Here is a 15686-nt window from a genome sequence, read left to right on the forward strand (position 1 = left end):
AGGAGGGAGAGGGCTGCTTTGACTCTTCATATCTTGGGCTGGATAACAGCTAGAGATATAGGAGTTAGGGCTCTTTCACACAAGCGGGTAATCCGCTGCATGAAAGAGGGCCAGTCTGCACTCTGGACAGCAGAGACACGGAACATTAACATAATTGATAATGCTCTGTGCCTCTGTGACCTTTTTACTACAAAATCATGGTGACAACTTTATCTCATTGTGATTTTGTAGTAAAAAGATCACAGAGAAACACAGAGCATTTATCAATCCTGTTAATGCTCCGTGTCTCTGATGTCCGGAACGGGGCTTGGCACTCTTTCACGCAGCGGATTACCCGCACGGCATCTGCTCATGTGAAAGAGCCCTATAAGATGTTAGAAATTGACTCAGGAGGGAATGTAGCCAAAACCTGCTTTTATATTTAGCTGCTATCACTCCGACCTGATCTCTAACAGCTATATCTCCCAAAGTAGTGGAGATGTAGAGGTCTTGTTTTAAAGCTTAGGCTACTTTCACACTAGCGTTTGAACGGATCCGATCATATTAATGCAGACGGATGCTCCGTTCAGTACGGATCCGTCTGCATTAATAACTTAGAAAAAAATCTAAGTGTGAAAGAAGCCTGAGCGGATCCGTTCAGACTTTCAATGTAAAGTCAATGGGGGACGGATCCGCTTGAAGATTTAGCCATATGGTGACATCTTCAAGCGGATCCGTTCCCATTGACTTACATTGTAAGTCTGAACGGATCCGCACGGCCAGGCGGACAGCTGAACGCTGCAAGCAGCGTTCAGCTGTCCGCCTGTCCGTGCGGAGGCGAGCGGAGCGGAGGCTGAACGCCGCCAGACTGATGCAGTCTGAGCGGATCCGCTCCATTCAGACTGCATCAGGGCTGGACGGAGGCGTTCGGGTCCGCTCGTGAGCTCCTTCAAACGGAGCTCACGAGCGGACCGACGAGCGCAAGTGTGAAAGGAGCCTTAGACTGTCAGCCTGGTTCAAACAAGACCAGGCTTATGTCTCTAGCTGCTACCAATCACAAAATAGGGATAAAGCACATCCATGTGCTGTCCATTGTGGACCCATAATAATGAATGGGTCTGTGTGCAATCTGCAGAAAATGTGGATCGGACATGGATGCAAAATCTGGTCCTGTACGTAAGCCCTAAATCTGTAAAATAAAATAAAAACTGCTCCAGAGTTGCCTTAATTATAGACTCCTCCCTTTTCATTAGTAGGGTCCACCAAAACCAAGCTGATGTTGATCATCTCTACAGCACCCCCAGAGATAACAGCCGCTCGCGTTGGCTCCTAGACACACTACCCCTTACAATCACTCTTTCAGTGTTATTGTTTCCATGCCAGTGTAGTAAAAAATAGTAACAGATGTTTGTGTTAGTGTCTTTGTATGCTTTTATTTTACACAATGTCACTTATATTTAGGTCTCACTGTGTTGTGGATTCATTTGTGTACTCTTACTAGTACTTAAGTGGATGTGCATCCCTTCCCTATGTTTTCTTCATGCCCAGTTTTATTTTGATTTGATAAGTAGTGAGAAACTAAAACCTGCTTTTTTACCCCTATACTAAGGTGTACCTTGTAATTTACAATCATTGGCAATGACTGGTCTGTGTGTTTAATAAGAGTATGCTTGTTGAATTCTTTGTGGGATTTTTTTTTTCCCCATGTTAACCTGTTTATACATTATCCAAGCATTATAGCAGTAATTTTACCAGAACTTTTCTGTCCCTTTAGATGGAAGAGGATAAGGGCTCAGTCAGCTCAGCATTTAACTTTACTGAAAACGAGCACAGAGGGTCGGACAATAGGCAATTGCTAGCTGATGCTTCAAACCAGCAGAGCACTTGAGCAGACTAGGTAGTACTGCAACCGCACTGTGATCTCTAGCCACTCGTGGTCCATGTGTGACATGCACTTGATTCAGTGCTTTCATGTATTTATCATATGATAGAAACACAGTGTTCCAGCCACATTTAGCCATTGTAGATGACATTGCTTCCATGTTTGTGAATTCATTCATTGGTGAATTTGTGCCTTAACCCACATTGTGTGCTTGACATCTAGACAGCATGACAGACTAACAGTTTTCTTTGTCAACTGCCATCTTGAAAAATTGTTAACTTTTATTGCACATTACTATATTGGTATTTTTTTGAAGGATTCTTCCTAACATATTCCAACGTTGTCTAAAAGCTCACCCGTCCAACAGCCTTCACAGTGTCACCTAACTGTAGAGTTAGGTCAGTAGGCTTCTATGATGGACATTACAGCCACAGTACTTGATTGTAGGTAGGCTGTAATACACATTTATTGTAGTGTAGCTTCATACACACTGTAACATGCAACTAAATGAGGAGGTGTTGGCTCATCCTTGATATGGTGCTGTTACTATCCATCCTCGTGCATTTGGTTGAACCAACTTTTATTTCCATGAAACAGGACTGTCGCACAGTATCTTTAGGGCAGAATTTGGGTTATAAATGTTGTCTAGATCTAGGCTAGCTGCTCACATTTCTTACAAGGACTAAAGGCCCCCGTATACACATGAGAACCCTCTGTTTTTGGTGGGACCAGCAAACTGTCTTATGTATGTGGGAAGCTCCCAACTATCCTCAGACAGACAGATGATGTTGGGAGGGGGAAGAATCGAGCATGTTGAATGTCCCACACCTGATCCTTTTGTTCTGTCAGATGACAAGCCTCTGCCAGAGTTGTGTTGACGCATCTTTCCCCCCTCTCCCTATTGAAAACACATACCGTACATGCTCTGATGAGCTTGTATGTATGTGAGGGAGTCGGGAGAGAGCTTTCAGGCAAACTAACATTCCGCCATTGATGGAGTTATGGGCACCTTTAGATCTATCAGCAGAATGCACATTCTGCTAACGTCTCTTTCGACCCTCCCCCCCTCTTCCCATGCACACTCGACCAGTCTTCTGAATGGAGAGAGAGCTGCTGTGAGACTCCTGGCAGTATTATATCTGAGAACAAAACCTCCACAACAGTAAATATAATCATTTTATTTATAACGCACCAACATTTTCAGCAGAAATTTTTAGTACATTACAGGAGTGAGGGTGACCACACGAGGATGAGGGATGCACTACGGAAGCAGGCGATTTTAGCAAACCATATCCCTGTGCATTGCAGATATTGTGACGCAAGAAACAGTTGGCGATATGGTAGGAGGGAGAGTGGACAAGTGGTATATGTATTTTTGGATAACTCCTATCTTCTCTTTAAAGTACACCCTCAGCGCCACTCTCCCTGGGTGAAGAGAAAGAAGATTAGCTGGAAAACCACAGTTTATTATTTATTTTTTTAAGTGCTTTTCTATGATGAAATTCGTTAAGAATGCAGATGTCAAAGACCATTTTAGTAACTGCATTGTTGTTAAACACCAATGTATTGGCATATAATACATTAATGGTGTATGAAACAATGTAGGAGGAGGTTAAAGGGGTTGTCTAATGGGATACATTTTTGGCAAAAGAGTAAAAAAATAATAAAAAAAAATAATGACCTCACAGATCCACTGTTGCTGCCATTCCAATGCCTACTGTATACCCAATGGTCTCAGTTTTGTGGTCCAGTCTCTATCCACATGAAGTGCCTGCTCAACCAATCACTGGCTAAGGGCTCATGCACACTACCGTATGTATTTTGCCGTCTGCAAAAAGTACGGTGACTGCGCGCATTATGTATTTTGCGGAACGGGACAGCTGGCCCCTAATAGAAAAGTCCTATCCTTGTCCGTTATGTGGACAATAATCGGATACAATAGGTCGTCGTCTTCTTCTTCTTTTTTTTTTTTTCCAGAACGGCCATGCGGTCATACAGAAACTGAATGCACACCGAGTCATTTCCGTCATTTTTGCGGCCCACTTGAAGTGAATGGTTCCACATACGGGCTGCAAAAAAAACGGACATGGAAACAAAATATATTTGTGTGCATGAGCCCTACGGCAGGGCAGTGATCGACTGAGCAGCATTTCCTACCATTTCTTGTCTAGTGAGATGGGACCAGGAAGTGAAGACCATTTGCGACACAGTAAGCGTCACAACAGCTGAAGAATGGCGAGGGCAAGTCACTTTTTTCTTGCCATTTCCTCCCCTTTTCTAAAAAGTTTTATCCTTCTACCCAATCCCTGCAAATAATGCAGTTGGCAAATTTTAGCGGAGAACCTGAGAAAAGGCTCCCAGTAGTGGTTTGTTGTGTTATTCTCGCCTTTTATTTATTTGTTTTATTAGTATTTTTATTTATTAATATTAATGTCTTCCTGAAATGCTTTTCACAATATGATAATTTATCACAAAAACAAAAAAGTTCACATTTCTGTGTGTACATCAACTATATTATGTTCCTATAGATAAAAACACTGCAGCAGGTCACAGGCAGGCTTAGGGTACTTTCACACTAGCGTTTTTCTTTTCCGGTATTGAGTTCCGTCCTAGGGGCTCAATACCGTAAAAAAATGGTTTTATCCTAATGCGTTCTGAATGGAGAGCAATCCGTTCAGTATGCATCAGGATGTCCTCAGTTCAGTCACTGTATGGTTTTTGGATGGAGAAAATACTGCAGCATGCTGCAGTATTTTCTCCTTTCAAAATTCCTAAACTTGCCAGAATGCCAGCATTGTTTTACGTTGAAATGCAGGATCCGTTTTTCCGGATGACAGCCGGAGAGATGGATCCGGTATTGCAATACATTTGTGAGACGGATCCGTCTACAAATGGTATCAATTTGCATACAGATTGCCTGATGCGGCATGCAGTTCCGGCGATGGAACTGCCTGCCGGAATCCAGCGACGTTAGTGTGAAAGTAGCCTTAGTTATTGTATTAGCTGAAATAATTAGTAAATTTCTTTGTATATGATGCATTGGCCAGTTCATATAATGAAGTCTGCAGACTTATTGAGCTCTACTGTGAATTCATTGTTTTGCTGTTAGTCTTCACTTTCTGATGTACAATAATATGTTTAAGTATTTCTAAATCTTTTAAGAGCTTTTTTTCCCCCTCCTTTGCTGTACAGTGAATGAACACACTGCTTGATGGCATGATTGCTGGTGCAATACTAGTGTGCACGTATTTTGTTGTATATTTTTCTTGTCTTTTTATTTTTCCTTTTGTGTGTTAATAGAGCGATGTCTTCTTGTAGGAACATACTACTCTTACAGAATGTGATGCTAACACGTCTTTGTACTTGGCAGCTGCAATTGGTCCTTAACATCTGTTTAGGGCTTCTTTGAGATATGATTTCATAAATGTGTCTGTATCTGACAACAGTATAAGTACACTTGTAATGGCCCACCGCTGTCACATTTCTATCTCCTCCTCAGCTTACTGAGACAGGATCAGGTATCAACTGCTTGGACTCAATGTGCTGCTACACAAGCGGGGAGACAGCGTGCGCGTCTTTTAGAAGACTGCTGGACCGAGTGATGGGGCGATGCACCGCGCCGCGGGTCACCAGGTGTGGAACCTCTCTAAATAGCCTTTGCTGCCAGCGCTTCTCCTATAAACTGGAAAATGATGAACCTGCAGCTTTAGATGACTAGGGGATTTCTTTCTCTGGGTGTAATGAGAAACAGGATGCTCATAGGTATCTCTATAGCGAGGCGGAGCAACATGAGTTGATGAACTGTTCTTACTCTTATTTAATTTCCGATGTCTTCTGTACATTTTATCTTGAAGTACAGCATCTATGCTGTGTGTGTCTTTTAATTGTCTGACTCCTTCTTTCTGTTTTCTTGTCTGCATAATTCTGTAATGGACAACATCTTCCTGTATGATTGTTTTTGATTGCTGGGATCCTTAACTGAACATTTGGGGCTTTGGTTCTTACATTGATACACAATAAGATTTTTTTTTTTTTTTTTTTAACTCTGTCAATATGAAAGACTATCTTTAATCCCCCAAAAAATCCCCCCCCCCCCCCCCAAAAAATGGAATGGCATTCTGAAAAGTCTTTTGTGTATCAAGCTTCTCTGTACAGTTCATAGCTCATTCATGGCTTAAACCTACAAATATGATGAGAGAGTGACATGTAATGCACATTGCATGTATACCTGCCCCAGGGATCAATTCCAAGTTATCATGTACGTGTCAACATATGCTTATAGTGATGCTGTCCACATAATCGCTACAGTGAGGTTATTCAGGTGTGGATCATGTCTAGTGGCCTTATTGCCCACAGCAACCAGTAAGAGTCCACGTTTCATTTTATTCACTGTGGTTTTGATAAAGGTTAACTGATTGGTTAATAGCATAAAAGGCCAATTTTTCAGTTCTCAGGCCCTTTATACCTTCTACTTCAGTCCCCTAGATCCAGACAGCAGTTTTATGTTTTTGTTTTTTGTGCCATCAGCAGGTTTACTTTACTTAAATTTCCCAGGTTTAGGTCATTCCATTTATGTCAGTGTGTGTTTTCAACGAGCAATATGCAAAATAGTCTTTTGTTTTATATTTAGAACATATAAATGACAAGTTATAAAATGCATCTTTTCGTTTTACATGACTGTATGTGTAGCTCAGAGCATTGACAAGAGTACATATTTATAAAGAACATGTTATAAGGCAAAGTGTAATTTTTTTAGTATTCTTATCCAATATCTCCATTTTCATAAATAAACGCATCTTTCCAAAGTCACAAATGCTGTTTTGTTTGGCCAAATGGAAAAGCGGTTTCTGGTGGTTTGTGAACATTTGCTTGCAACATTTCAATCTTTCACTTGTGGCTTCCTATTCACTTTGATTTATAATGGTGTTTTACAAAAAAGTACTGTACCTTGATGTTTTAACTATGGTTCCCACAAAGTAGTTGTTCTTAGCTCATTTGTAGTGTCCTGTGAGGCTTCTGCAAATTTGGCTTGATCCGTTGGCAAACTTCCTAGTGTCACAGCGATGTAAATCCTAATCTAGCACACAGAATATCTGATTGATATAAAATGGACTATATATACATAAAACCAAGTGCACCATTTATAAAAAGTCCACAAAAAATATACATAACTTAAAGCCTATGTACACCTTTTAGGGGCAATTTTTTTAATTATTGCATTGTACTCATTTTGAGCTAAAAATATTTTTCAATTGGTCTTGGTCTAAAATATTGAGCCCCTTTTTTTTCTTTACATAGCTGAGATGCTGTAGTGGCAGCCTGTGGATTTTGTCTTTTCCGTCAGTTCGGTAGCTGAATGACTCCTTATCTCTGCTCTTACATTTTAAACATTCATTATAGCTCAGTTCTTATCTAACTGATAAGAATGTGGCTTAAATAAGTGTTTATGACCTCTTAGTAGTTTAGAGATAAGGTTTATGAGGCTCAAAGTGAAAGTACCAGTCACACAGTTAGAAAAACAGTTAACCCTTTGTGACAGAACGGCTCAATATTTTTATTAAAGGCCAATTGAAAATATGTTTTGTTTTGTTTTTTGCCAAAAATGAGTAAAATGCAATCATAAACAAAAATTTGCCTCCGAAGGTGTACATAGCCTTTAAGTAGACTGGCAAAGCATAACTACTCTGTGGGTTTTATAGCTTTAAATTGATATGAATCATCAAAACTGGAAACTCTTCATTTTCTGTGTAGTGTCCTTCTACTACAGCTCTGGGTCTACTCGTCTAAAATATCAAAGAATGTGAAATAGCTGCATGGCTTACACAGTCAGGGTATGTTCCCATGGGATGGTTACTTTGTGCATTTTACAATTCAGAATTGTAGGCAGAAAATCTGCAGGTTTTACAAGCAATAGCAAAGTGGATGAGATGTTGCAAAATCTCATCTACACTCCTCAGAAAAAAGTCTGTGGAGAATCAGCATCAAAATTGACCTGTGCTGTGGTTTTACATCCAAGGAATGTCAGTTGATGCTGACAATTTTTTCTGCTGCAATTTGCCCTCTGTGGGAACATACCTACATATTCTTCCTGCATTAATAAGGTGCTTGAATTAAGTAGCGGGCTCATTAATTTCTTACAGGGTCTAACTCTATCTGCTGTAAGCCATGAGTGAATCAATTTCATATTTTCTTTTGCACCGCTTGCTTTTCAATAATGGTGTTGGGCATCTCCTACTATAATGATGTGGTTCAAGTAATTTAAAACTAAATTTTTCCTATATCATTTTGGACAATATATCTATCTCTATTATTGCATACTGCCTATAAAACAGTGTTTAGTACTACAGCTCATAGCACATTTCTTAATTTCAACCAAAAGTAAACTGTATTATGCAGTGTGCAATGCTGGGTACCTTTCTCTTTTAGGATAAATGCATGGAGGTCACCTTGTTTTTGAAGGACAATTGTAGTGCTTTATAAAGAGTCCAGTAAAAATTCAATTACAGAGAGAGATTGCTGTGCATAAGTTTGTTTTGTATGTCATTAATATTAACAAAGACTAAAAGATAAAATGATTACTCATGTGATAGCCTGCTATTCCTGTAGATTATTTCATGACTACACCTGATGTATACAAAAATGGATAGGACTGTGCTTTTCTGGAGTAATACCATTAAGAGTGTCAGGTAGCAATGAAACTTCATAGTAGTTGGATTGGACAGCTATGAATTCTAACTAACTGGGCCCAGATAAATTCCCCTTAGGCCCCTTTCAGACGAGCAGCATGAGTATGCGGCAGCGCCCCTCCTGACCTCCCAGCACTGACAGGGTTGCATACCATTATATTGATTTATGATGCTATGTAACCCTTACAGTTCTGGAATGTATTGGATAACACTGACAGCATTATGTCATTGTTATCCAATACATTCCAGAACTGTAAGGCCTCTTCCAAACGGGCGTCATGTTTTTGCCCCGGATAAGATGCTGTCCACATAATCGCTACAGTGAGGTTATTCAGGTGTGGATCATGTCTAGTGGCCTTATTTTTTATTTTTTTTCCACGCGAGTGCAAAACATTGTAATGCGTTTTGCAGGCGCATGAGAAAAATCGGCATGTTTGGTACCCAAAGACTGTATTATTTTACCTTTTATAACATGTGTATAAGGGAAAATAATAGCATTCTTAGTACAGAAGGCATAGTACAATGAGGCTGGAGGGGTTAAAAAAAATATATAATAATTTAACTCCTTAATCCATTTGTTCGCGCAGCCCGGCTTCTCTTCTGTCGTCTTCTTTGAGGAATAGGACCTTTGATGACGTCACTGCACTCATTACATGGTCCATCACGTGATCTTTTACCATGGTGATGGATCATGTGACGGACCATGTGATGAGCGTAGTGACATCACCACAGGTCCTTTTCTTGTGCACAGCAAAGAAGAAGAAAGAAGAGAAGCCGGGCTGTGCAAACAAGTGGACGGGGGGGTGAGTTAAAAAATATATATATTTTTTTTGAACCCCTCCAGCTCTATTGTACATTCTGTATTACGAACCATGTTATAAGGGAAAATAATAATGATCAAGTCTCCATCCTGGTCGTCTCCTAGCAACCATACGTGAAAATCGCACCACTTCTGCACTTGCTTGCAATTTTCATGCAGCCCCATTCACTTCTATGGGGCCTGCGTTGCGTGGAAAACGCACAAAGAGGAGCATGCTGTGATTTTCACGCAACGCACAAGTGATGCGTGAAAATTACCACTCATCTGCACAGCCCCATAGAAATGAATGGGTCCGGATTCAGTGCGGGTGCAATGCGTTCACCTCGCGCATTGCACCCGCGCGGAAATCTCGCCAGTGTGAAAGGGGCCTGGGTTACATAGCATCATAAATCAATATAATGACATGCAGTGACGGTGCTGAGGGGGCAGGACAGGTGCTGCTGCATACTCGCGCTACAAGTCCAATGCGTGAGACTCATTCGTCTGAAAGGGGCCTAAGGGTGCCTGCACACAGTGCAGATTACGCACAGTTTTTCTATTCGGAAAATCTGCAGCATGTCAATTTAGCTTTTTGTCTGTGTGCCAATTTCACCCTTTTCAACTGAGTTTGGGTGAAGATTTCTTGCAGCTTTTCTGCACACAAATCTGTGCCGCATGCAGCCACACTAAGGCCTCTTTCACATGTGTGAGATTTCCATCCGGGTGTAATGCGTGAAGAAAATGCATAGCATCCAGACTGAATCCTGACCCATTCATTTACATACAGTCAGGTCCATAAATATTGGAACATCGACACAATTCTAAAATTTTTGGCTCTATACACCAGCACAATGGATTTGAAATTAAACGAACAAGATGTGCTTTAACTTGAGGGTATTTACATGCAAATCAGGTGAACGGTGTAGGAACTACAACAGTTTCCATATGTGCCTCCCACTTGTTAAAGGACCAAAAGTAATGGGACAATTGGTGTCTCAGCTGTTCCATGGCCAGGTGTGTGTTATTCCCTCATTATTACAATAAGCAGATAAAAGGTCCAGAGTTCCTTTCAAGTGTGCTATTTGCATTTGGAATCTGTTGCTGTCAACTCTCAAGATGAGATCCAAAGAGCTGTCACTATCGGTGAAGCATCGTTTTTCAGCAGGCTGAAAAAGCAAAACAAACCCATCAGAGTGATAGCAAAAACATTACGCGTGGCCAAAACAACTGTTTTGGATCATTCTTAAAAAGAAGGAACGCATCGGTGAGCTCAGCAACACCAAAAGACCCGGAAGACCACGGAAAACAACTGTGGTGGATGACCGAAGAATTCTTTCCCTGGTGAAGAAAACACCCTTCACAACAGTTGGCCAGATCAAGAACACTATCCAGGAGTTGGGTGTATGTGTGTCAAAGTCAACAATCAAGAGAAGACTTCACCAGAGTTACCACACAGAGGGTTTACTACAAGATGTAAACCATTGGTGAGCCTCAAAAACATGAAGGCCAGATTAGAGTTTGCCAAACGACATCTAAAAAAGTCTTCACAGTTCTGGAACAACATCCTATGGACAGATGAGACCAAGATCAACTTGTACCAGAGTGATGGGAAGAGAAGAGTATGGAGAAGGAAAGGAACTGCTCATGATCCTAAGCATACCACCTAATCAGTGAAGCATGGTGGTGGTAGTGTCATGGCATGGACATGTATGGCTGCCAATGGAACTGGTTCTCTTGTATTTATTGATGATGTGACTGCCGACAAAAGCAGCAGGATGAATTCTGAAGTGTTTCGGGCAATAGTATCTGCTCATATTCAGCCAAATGCTTCAGAACTCGTTGGACGGCGCTTCACAGTGCAGATGGACAATGACCCAAAGCATACTGCAAAAGCAACCAAAGAGTTTTTTTAAGGGAAAGAAGTGAAATGTTATGCAATGGCCAAGTCAATCACCTGACCTGAATCCGATTGAGCATGCATTTCACTTGCTGAAGACAAAACTGAAGTGAAAATGCCCTAAGAACAAGCAGGAACTGAAGACAGTTGCAGTAGAGGCCTGGCAGAGCATCACCAGGGATGAAACCCGGTGTCTGGTGACGTCTATGCATTCCAGACTTCAGGCTGTAATTTACTGCAAAGTATTTGCAACCAAATATTTAAAAAGTGAAAGTTTGATTTATGATTATTATTCTGCCCCATTACTTTTGGTCCCTTAACAAGTGGGAGGCACATATGCAAACTGTTGTATATCCTACACCGTTCACCTGATTTTGATGTAAATACCCTCAAATTAAAGTTGACAGTCTGCAGTTAAAGCACATCTTGTGCGTTTCATTTCAAATCCATTGTGGTGGTGTATAGAGCCATAAATGTTAGAATTGTGTCGATGTTCCAATATTTATGGACCTGACTGTAGGTCTGTGCACGAGTGTCCTTTTTTCACACATCTCTGCGTTCAGGAAAAAATGCAGCTTGTTCTATATAGTGCGTTATAGTTGCTTGTGTGAAAAAAACGGAAGGCATCCGTATGCAATGCATTTTTCACTGATCGTTGATAGATGTTGAGTGTTATTCTGAATGCAATCGCAGAAAAAGTTGATTTAACTTGCATGGAAAACCATCATTTTTTTTCCTGAACAGATTCTGCCACAATCAGTATAGCTGGGGTGAAAGAGACCTTAGGCCCCTTTCAGACGACTGAGTGTCTCGCTCCGGACTCGCAGCGCAGCACCCATCCTGAACTTCCAACACTGACCGGGTTGCATAGCATTATAGTGATTTATGATGCTATGTAACTCTTGCAGTTCTGGAATGTATTTGATAACACTGACATAATGCTGTCAGTGTTATCCTATACATCCCAGACCTCTAAGGCCTCTTTCACACGAGCGTGATGGATTGGGTCCGGATGCGTTCAGGGTGCGTTCAGTAAAACTTGCACTATTTTGCAATAAAGTTCAGTCAGTTTTGTCTGCGATTGTGTTCAGTTTTTTTCCGCGCGGGTGCAATGCCTTTTGATGCGTTTTTCACGCACATGATAAAAAACTGAAGGTTTACAAACAACATCTCTTAGCAACCATCAGTGAAAAACGCATCGTACCCGCACTTGCTTGCGGATGCAATGCGTTTTTCACGCAGCCCCATTCACTTCTATGGAGCCAGGGCTGCAAGAAAAACGCTGAATATAGAACATGCTGCGATTTTCACGAAACACAGAACTGATGCGTGAAAAACAACGCTCATGTACACAGACCCATTGAAAAGAATAGGTCCGAATTCAGTGCGGGTGCTATGCGTTCACGTCACGCATTGCACCCGCGCGGAAAACGTGCTCGTGTGAAAGTGAAAAAGTCTGAAAGGACAAACACTACTGGCTTCAAAAACTGCATAAAACGCCTACACATGTGGCAGCAACCTTAGACTAGGTTCACACTGAGTATTTTGGGCCAGGATTTGGGCAAAACCATATCTAGAACATCCCCATGGGGAGCCTGCATGTTAAACCATACAGTGCATTTTCTTGTCATTTGCACCGTGGGGGGAAAAATGTGTCCTGTCCATCTGACACAGATTCCGCATCCAGAATTCCAGTGAACATGGCTAGGAATTTAAATTTTCTCCAAAGCCGCATAAAACACGTCAGGAAAAAACTGGGTTTTTTTCAGCTCTGAAAATACTTTGTGTGAACCTAGCCTTACTAGTCCACATCACATGCGATTTATCCTATGACCGTATCCGGCTGGCACAATCACAGTCTCTCTCTGTTTTTATGTGGACCTTTTACATGTATTGCAGTTGTCCTTCATTGTTCCATTTGGTTATCAGTGCATTTGAACACTTGCCATTACCAGGTTTTTCTATAAATATTATCTGGAGACCTGCACAGAACACATTTATGACCCAATTTAATGTTCATATCTAGGAATGGAGTTGCTGTCCATTAGGGACGATGTTGTACAACGTAGATCTGCACCGCTATTACAACCATATTAACAAAGCAGAAAGAATTTCTTGAAAACATTAAAACTTGAGCTACTTTTGTAACTACTGTGCATCTTCAGAGCTGCGCTGGTCCTGCTATTACATCTCACAGTTGCTTTTGCAGTTATGCTAGTCTTTATTTGAAGCAATCATCATCTGGGGGCTTAACGGAGCTCCATTACTTTGGTGGGAGAGATTACTATGCTGATCGCCTGAGAGATTTTTGTGCAGACAGCGAGCCAGGGCCTGCAGAACTGTAGATGCAGCCGGACAATAGTACGGGCTATGAGACCGGATTAACCCAAGAAATAGAAGACTGTATGTTTAGCTATATGTGTATCTAAAAGAATGATGCCTCCGGTATCCAAGAGCCCTTCTCCAATGGATTAGGACACGCACGGTAATTTTATTGACCAGGATTTCTACATTGCCCATTTGTTTCTTTTTGTTGCTCTAGATCTTGGAGTGAAATGGATCCCTACTATTCAAATGACAGAAGCATCTTGACACTTTCAGCCATGGATTCGACTACATGCTAAAGGGCAGGTCTTACTGGTATACATGTCCTGCCAGTCCTACTGTGCAGAACCATGTTGTCATATTTATTACAAGTCTTGTACCAACAAATGTAACACATACCTCTAAAATATGGAATGCCCTTTGTGCGTGTAACGGCAAGTGTTGACCTGGTCATCTGATCTCAGAATAAGGCTTTCCATCAATGTATATCTCTTGCACTATCATAATGAAGATATTCTGGCACATATACTGTAGCAACATCAACATGTTTCCATCTTAGTGATCAAAAAAAGTCTGCCTAGTCAGCGACCATCCTCATTGATGTGCAATATGTTTTACCTTGCTGTATGCAGACATATTTATTGACCTGAAATTCCTTAATCTTTATTATTGCCACTTTTTTAAGCCAAATTTACAGTTTTTAGTTGTCCTAAATGTATTAACCTATTATTATGCACTGGTGTTCTTGTTGAGGACCCTGGTATTTTAAACAACATATAGGAAAGCACGGTAATTTTCTCAGAGTGTTTTCGACATATCAGGCCTCATTTTTTAAAGAGTAGCTGTCACCAGAAAATACAGTGCAAACTGCAGGCAGCAGGTTATAGAGCAGGAAGAGCTGAGCAGATTGATTCTGTATAAATTAGTATTTCATAAATTACATTTTTCTGTTAGTTCGTTTCTTGCTCTTTCTATGTTTGAGACTTGTGTGGGCAGTCCTACTAGTGCCTGACAGTTTTGGGCTACTTTCACACTCGCATTTGGTGCAAATCCGTCATGGATCTGCACAGACTGATCTGTTCAGATAATACAACCGTTCAGAACGGATCCGTTTGTATTATCTATAACATAGCCAAGACAGATCTGTTTTGAACACCGTTGAAAGTCAATGGAGGAAGGATCAGTTTTCTATTGTGCCAGATTGTGTCAGAGAAAACGGATCCGTCCCTATTGACTTACATTGTGTGTCAGAACAGATCCGTTTTGCTCAGCAAGCAGCAGTTTGGTGTCCGCCTCCAAAGTGGAATGGAGACGGAACGGAGGCAAACTGATGCATTCTGAGTGGATCCTTTTCCATTCAGGATGCATTAGGGCAAAACTGTTTTGGACCGCTTGTGAGAGCCCTGAACGGATCTCGCAAGCGGAAAGCCAAAACGCCAGTTTGAAAGTAGCCTTACTATCAATCAGAGCTCAGTTTTCCAGAGCAGTTTTAGAAAATAAAGCTGAGCTCTGATAAATGAGGTCCATTGAATCACGATATAATGTACATAACTAGGGCAGTTTCACATGGACCGTTTGTTTTAGTGATTGTCTGACTGCTTGAACACCCAGATCTTCTGCAGGAATTCTTTGTGGGTCAGTGTAGAATCCTGTGGTCTGGATTTTATAACCATTGCAGACACCATAAAATGGGACTGTATTATTAATGCACTAAATCATCATAATGTGCTTAGTGTGGACCTGATATTTTTACATTTGAAGACTGTTCATAGTGTAATCTGCATATTTTTCTTCTCTAGTACATTAGGCAGTTTGGCCTACGACTATTAGTAAACCTAGCTTGAACACTGCTTATACTGCCCGAACTATAGAACAAACATCATTTTCTGATAATAAAAGTAATACATGGAAATAGACATCTCCATGAGTGTGACAATCTAAGAGCTACCATATCAATATGCATTAGAGCCATACGCATACTGCACATGGCCGTAGCCATTTTTGCGGACCTCAAATTGCAGATCTGCAAACACAGATACCAGCTGTGTGCTTTCTACATTTTTGCAGAACAGAACGTCTGGCCCATAGTAGAACTATCCTATCCGTGTCCGTAATACG

At 41.1% G+C, this 15686-nt stretch overlaps 1 protein-coding gene across 4 annotated transcripts in view; it reads left to right on the forward strand.

Annotated features, from left to right (window-relative positions):
- ATP11B (ATPase phospholipid transporting 11B (putative)) overlaps positions 1–14710 on the forward strand; it is a 118024-nt gene extending 103314 nt beyond the window's left edge. For 2 of the 4 annotated variants that reach the window (XM_044288641.1, XM_044288639.1), the window contains 2 exons: positions 5361–5494; positions 13786–14710. In XM_044288641.1, coding sequence (XP_044144576.1) covers positions 5361–5463 — 103 coding nt within the window. In that variant the 3' untranslated portion in view covers positions 5464–5494; positions 13786–14710. Of the gene's footprint in view, positions 1–1753; positions 1877–5360; positions 6691–13785 lie in introns of those variants that run through there. The other 2 variants (XM_044288642.1, XM_044288638.1) reach the window with 2 other exon arrangements.
- The last annotated feature ends 976 nt before the right edge of the window (positions 14711–15686 follow it).

Source organism: Bufo gargarizans, chromosome 4 (genome assembly GCF_014858855.1).
Source record: "Bufo gargarizans isolate SCDJY-AF-19 chromosome 4, ASM1485885v1, whole genome shotgun sequence".
Classification (NCBI taxonomy): Eukaryota; Metazoa; Chordata; class Amphibia; order Anura; family Bufonidae; genus Bufo; species Bufo gargarizans.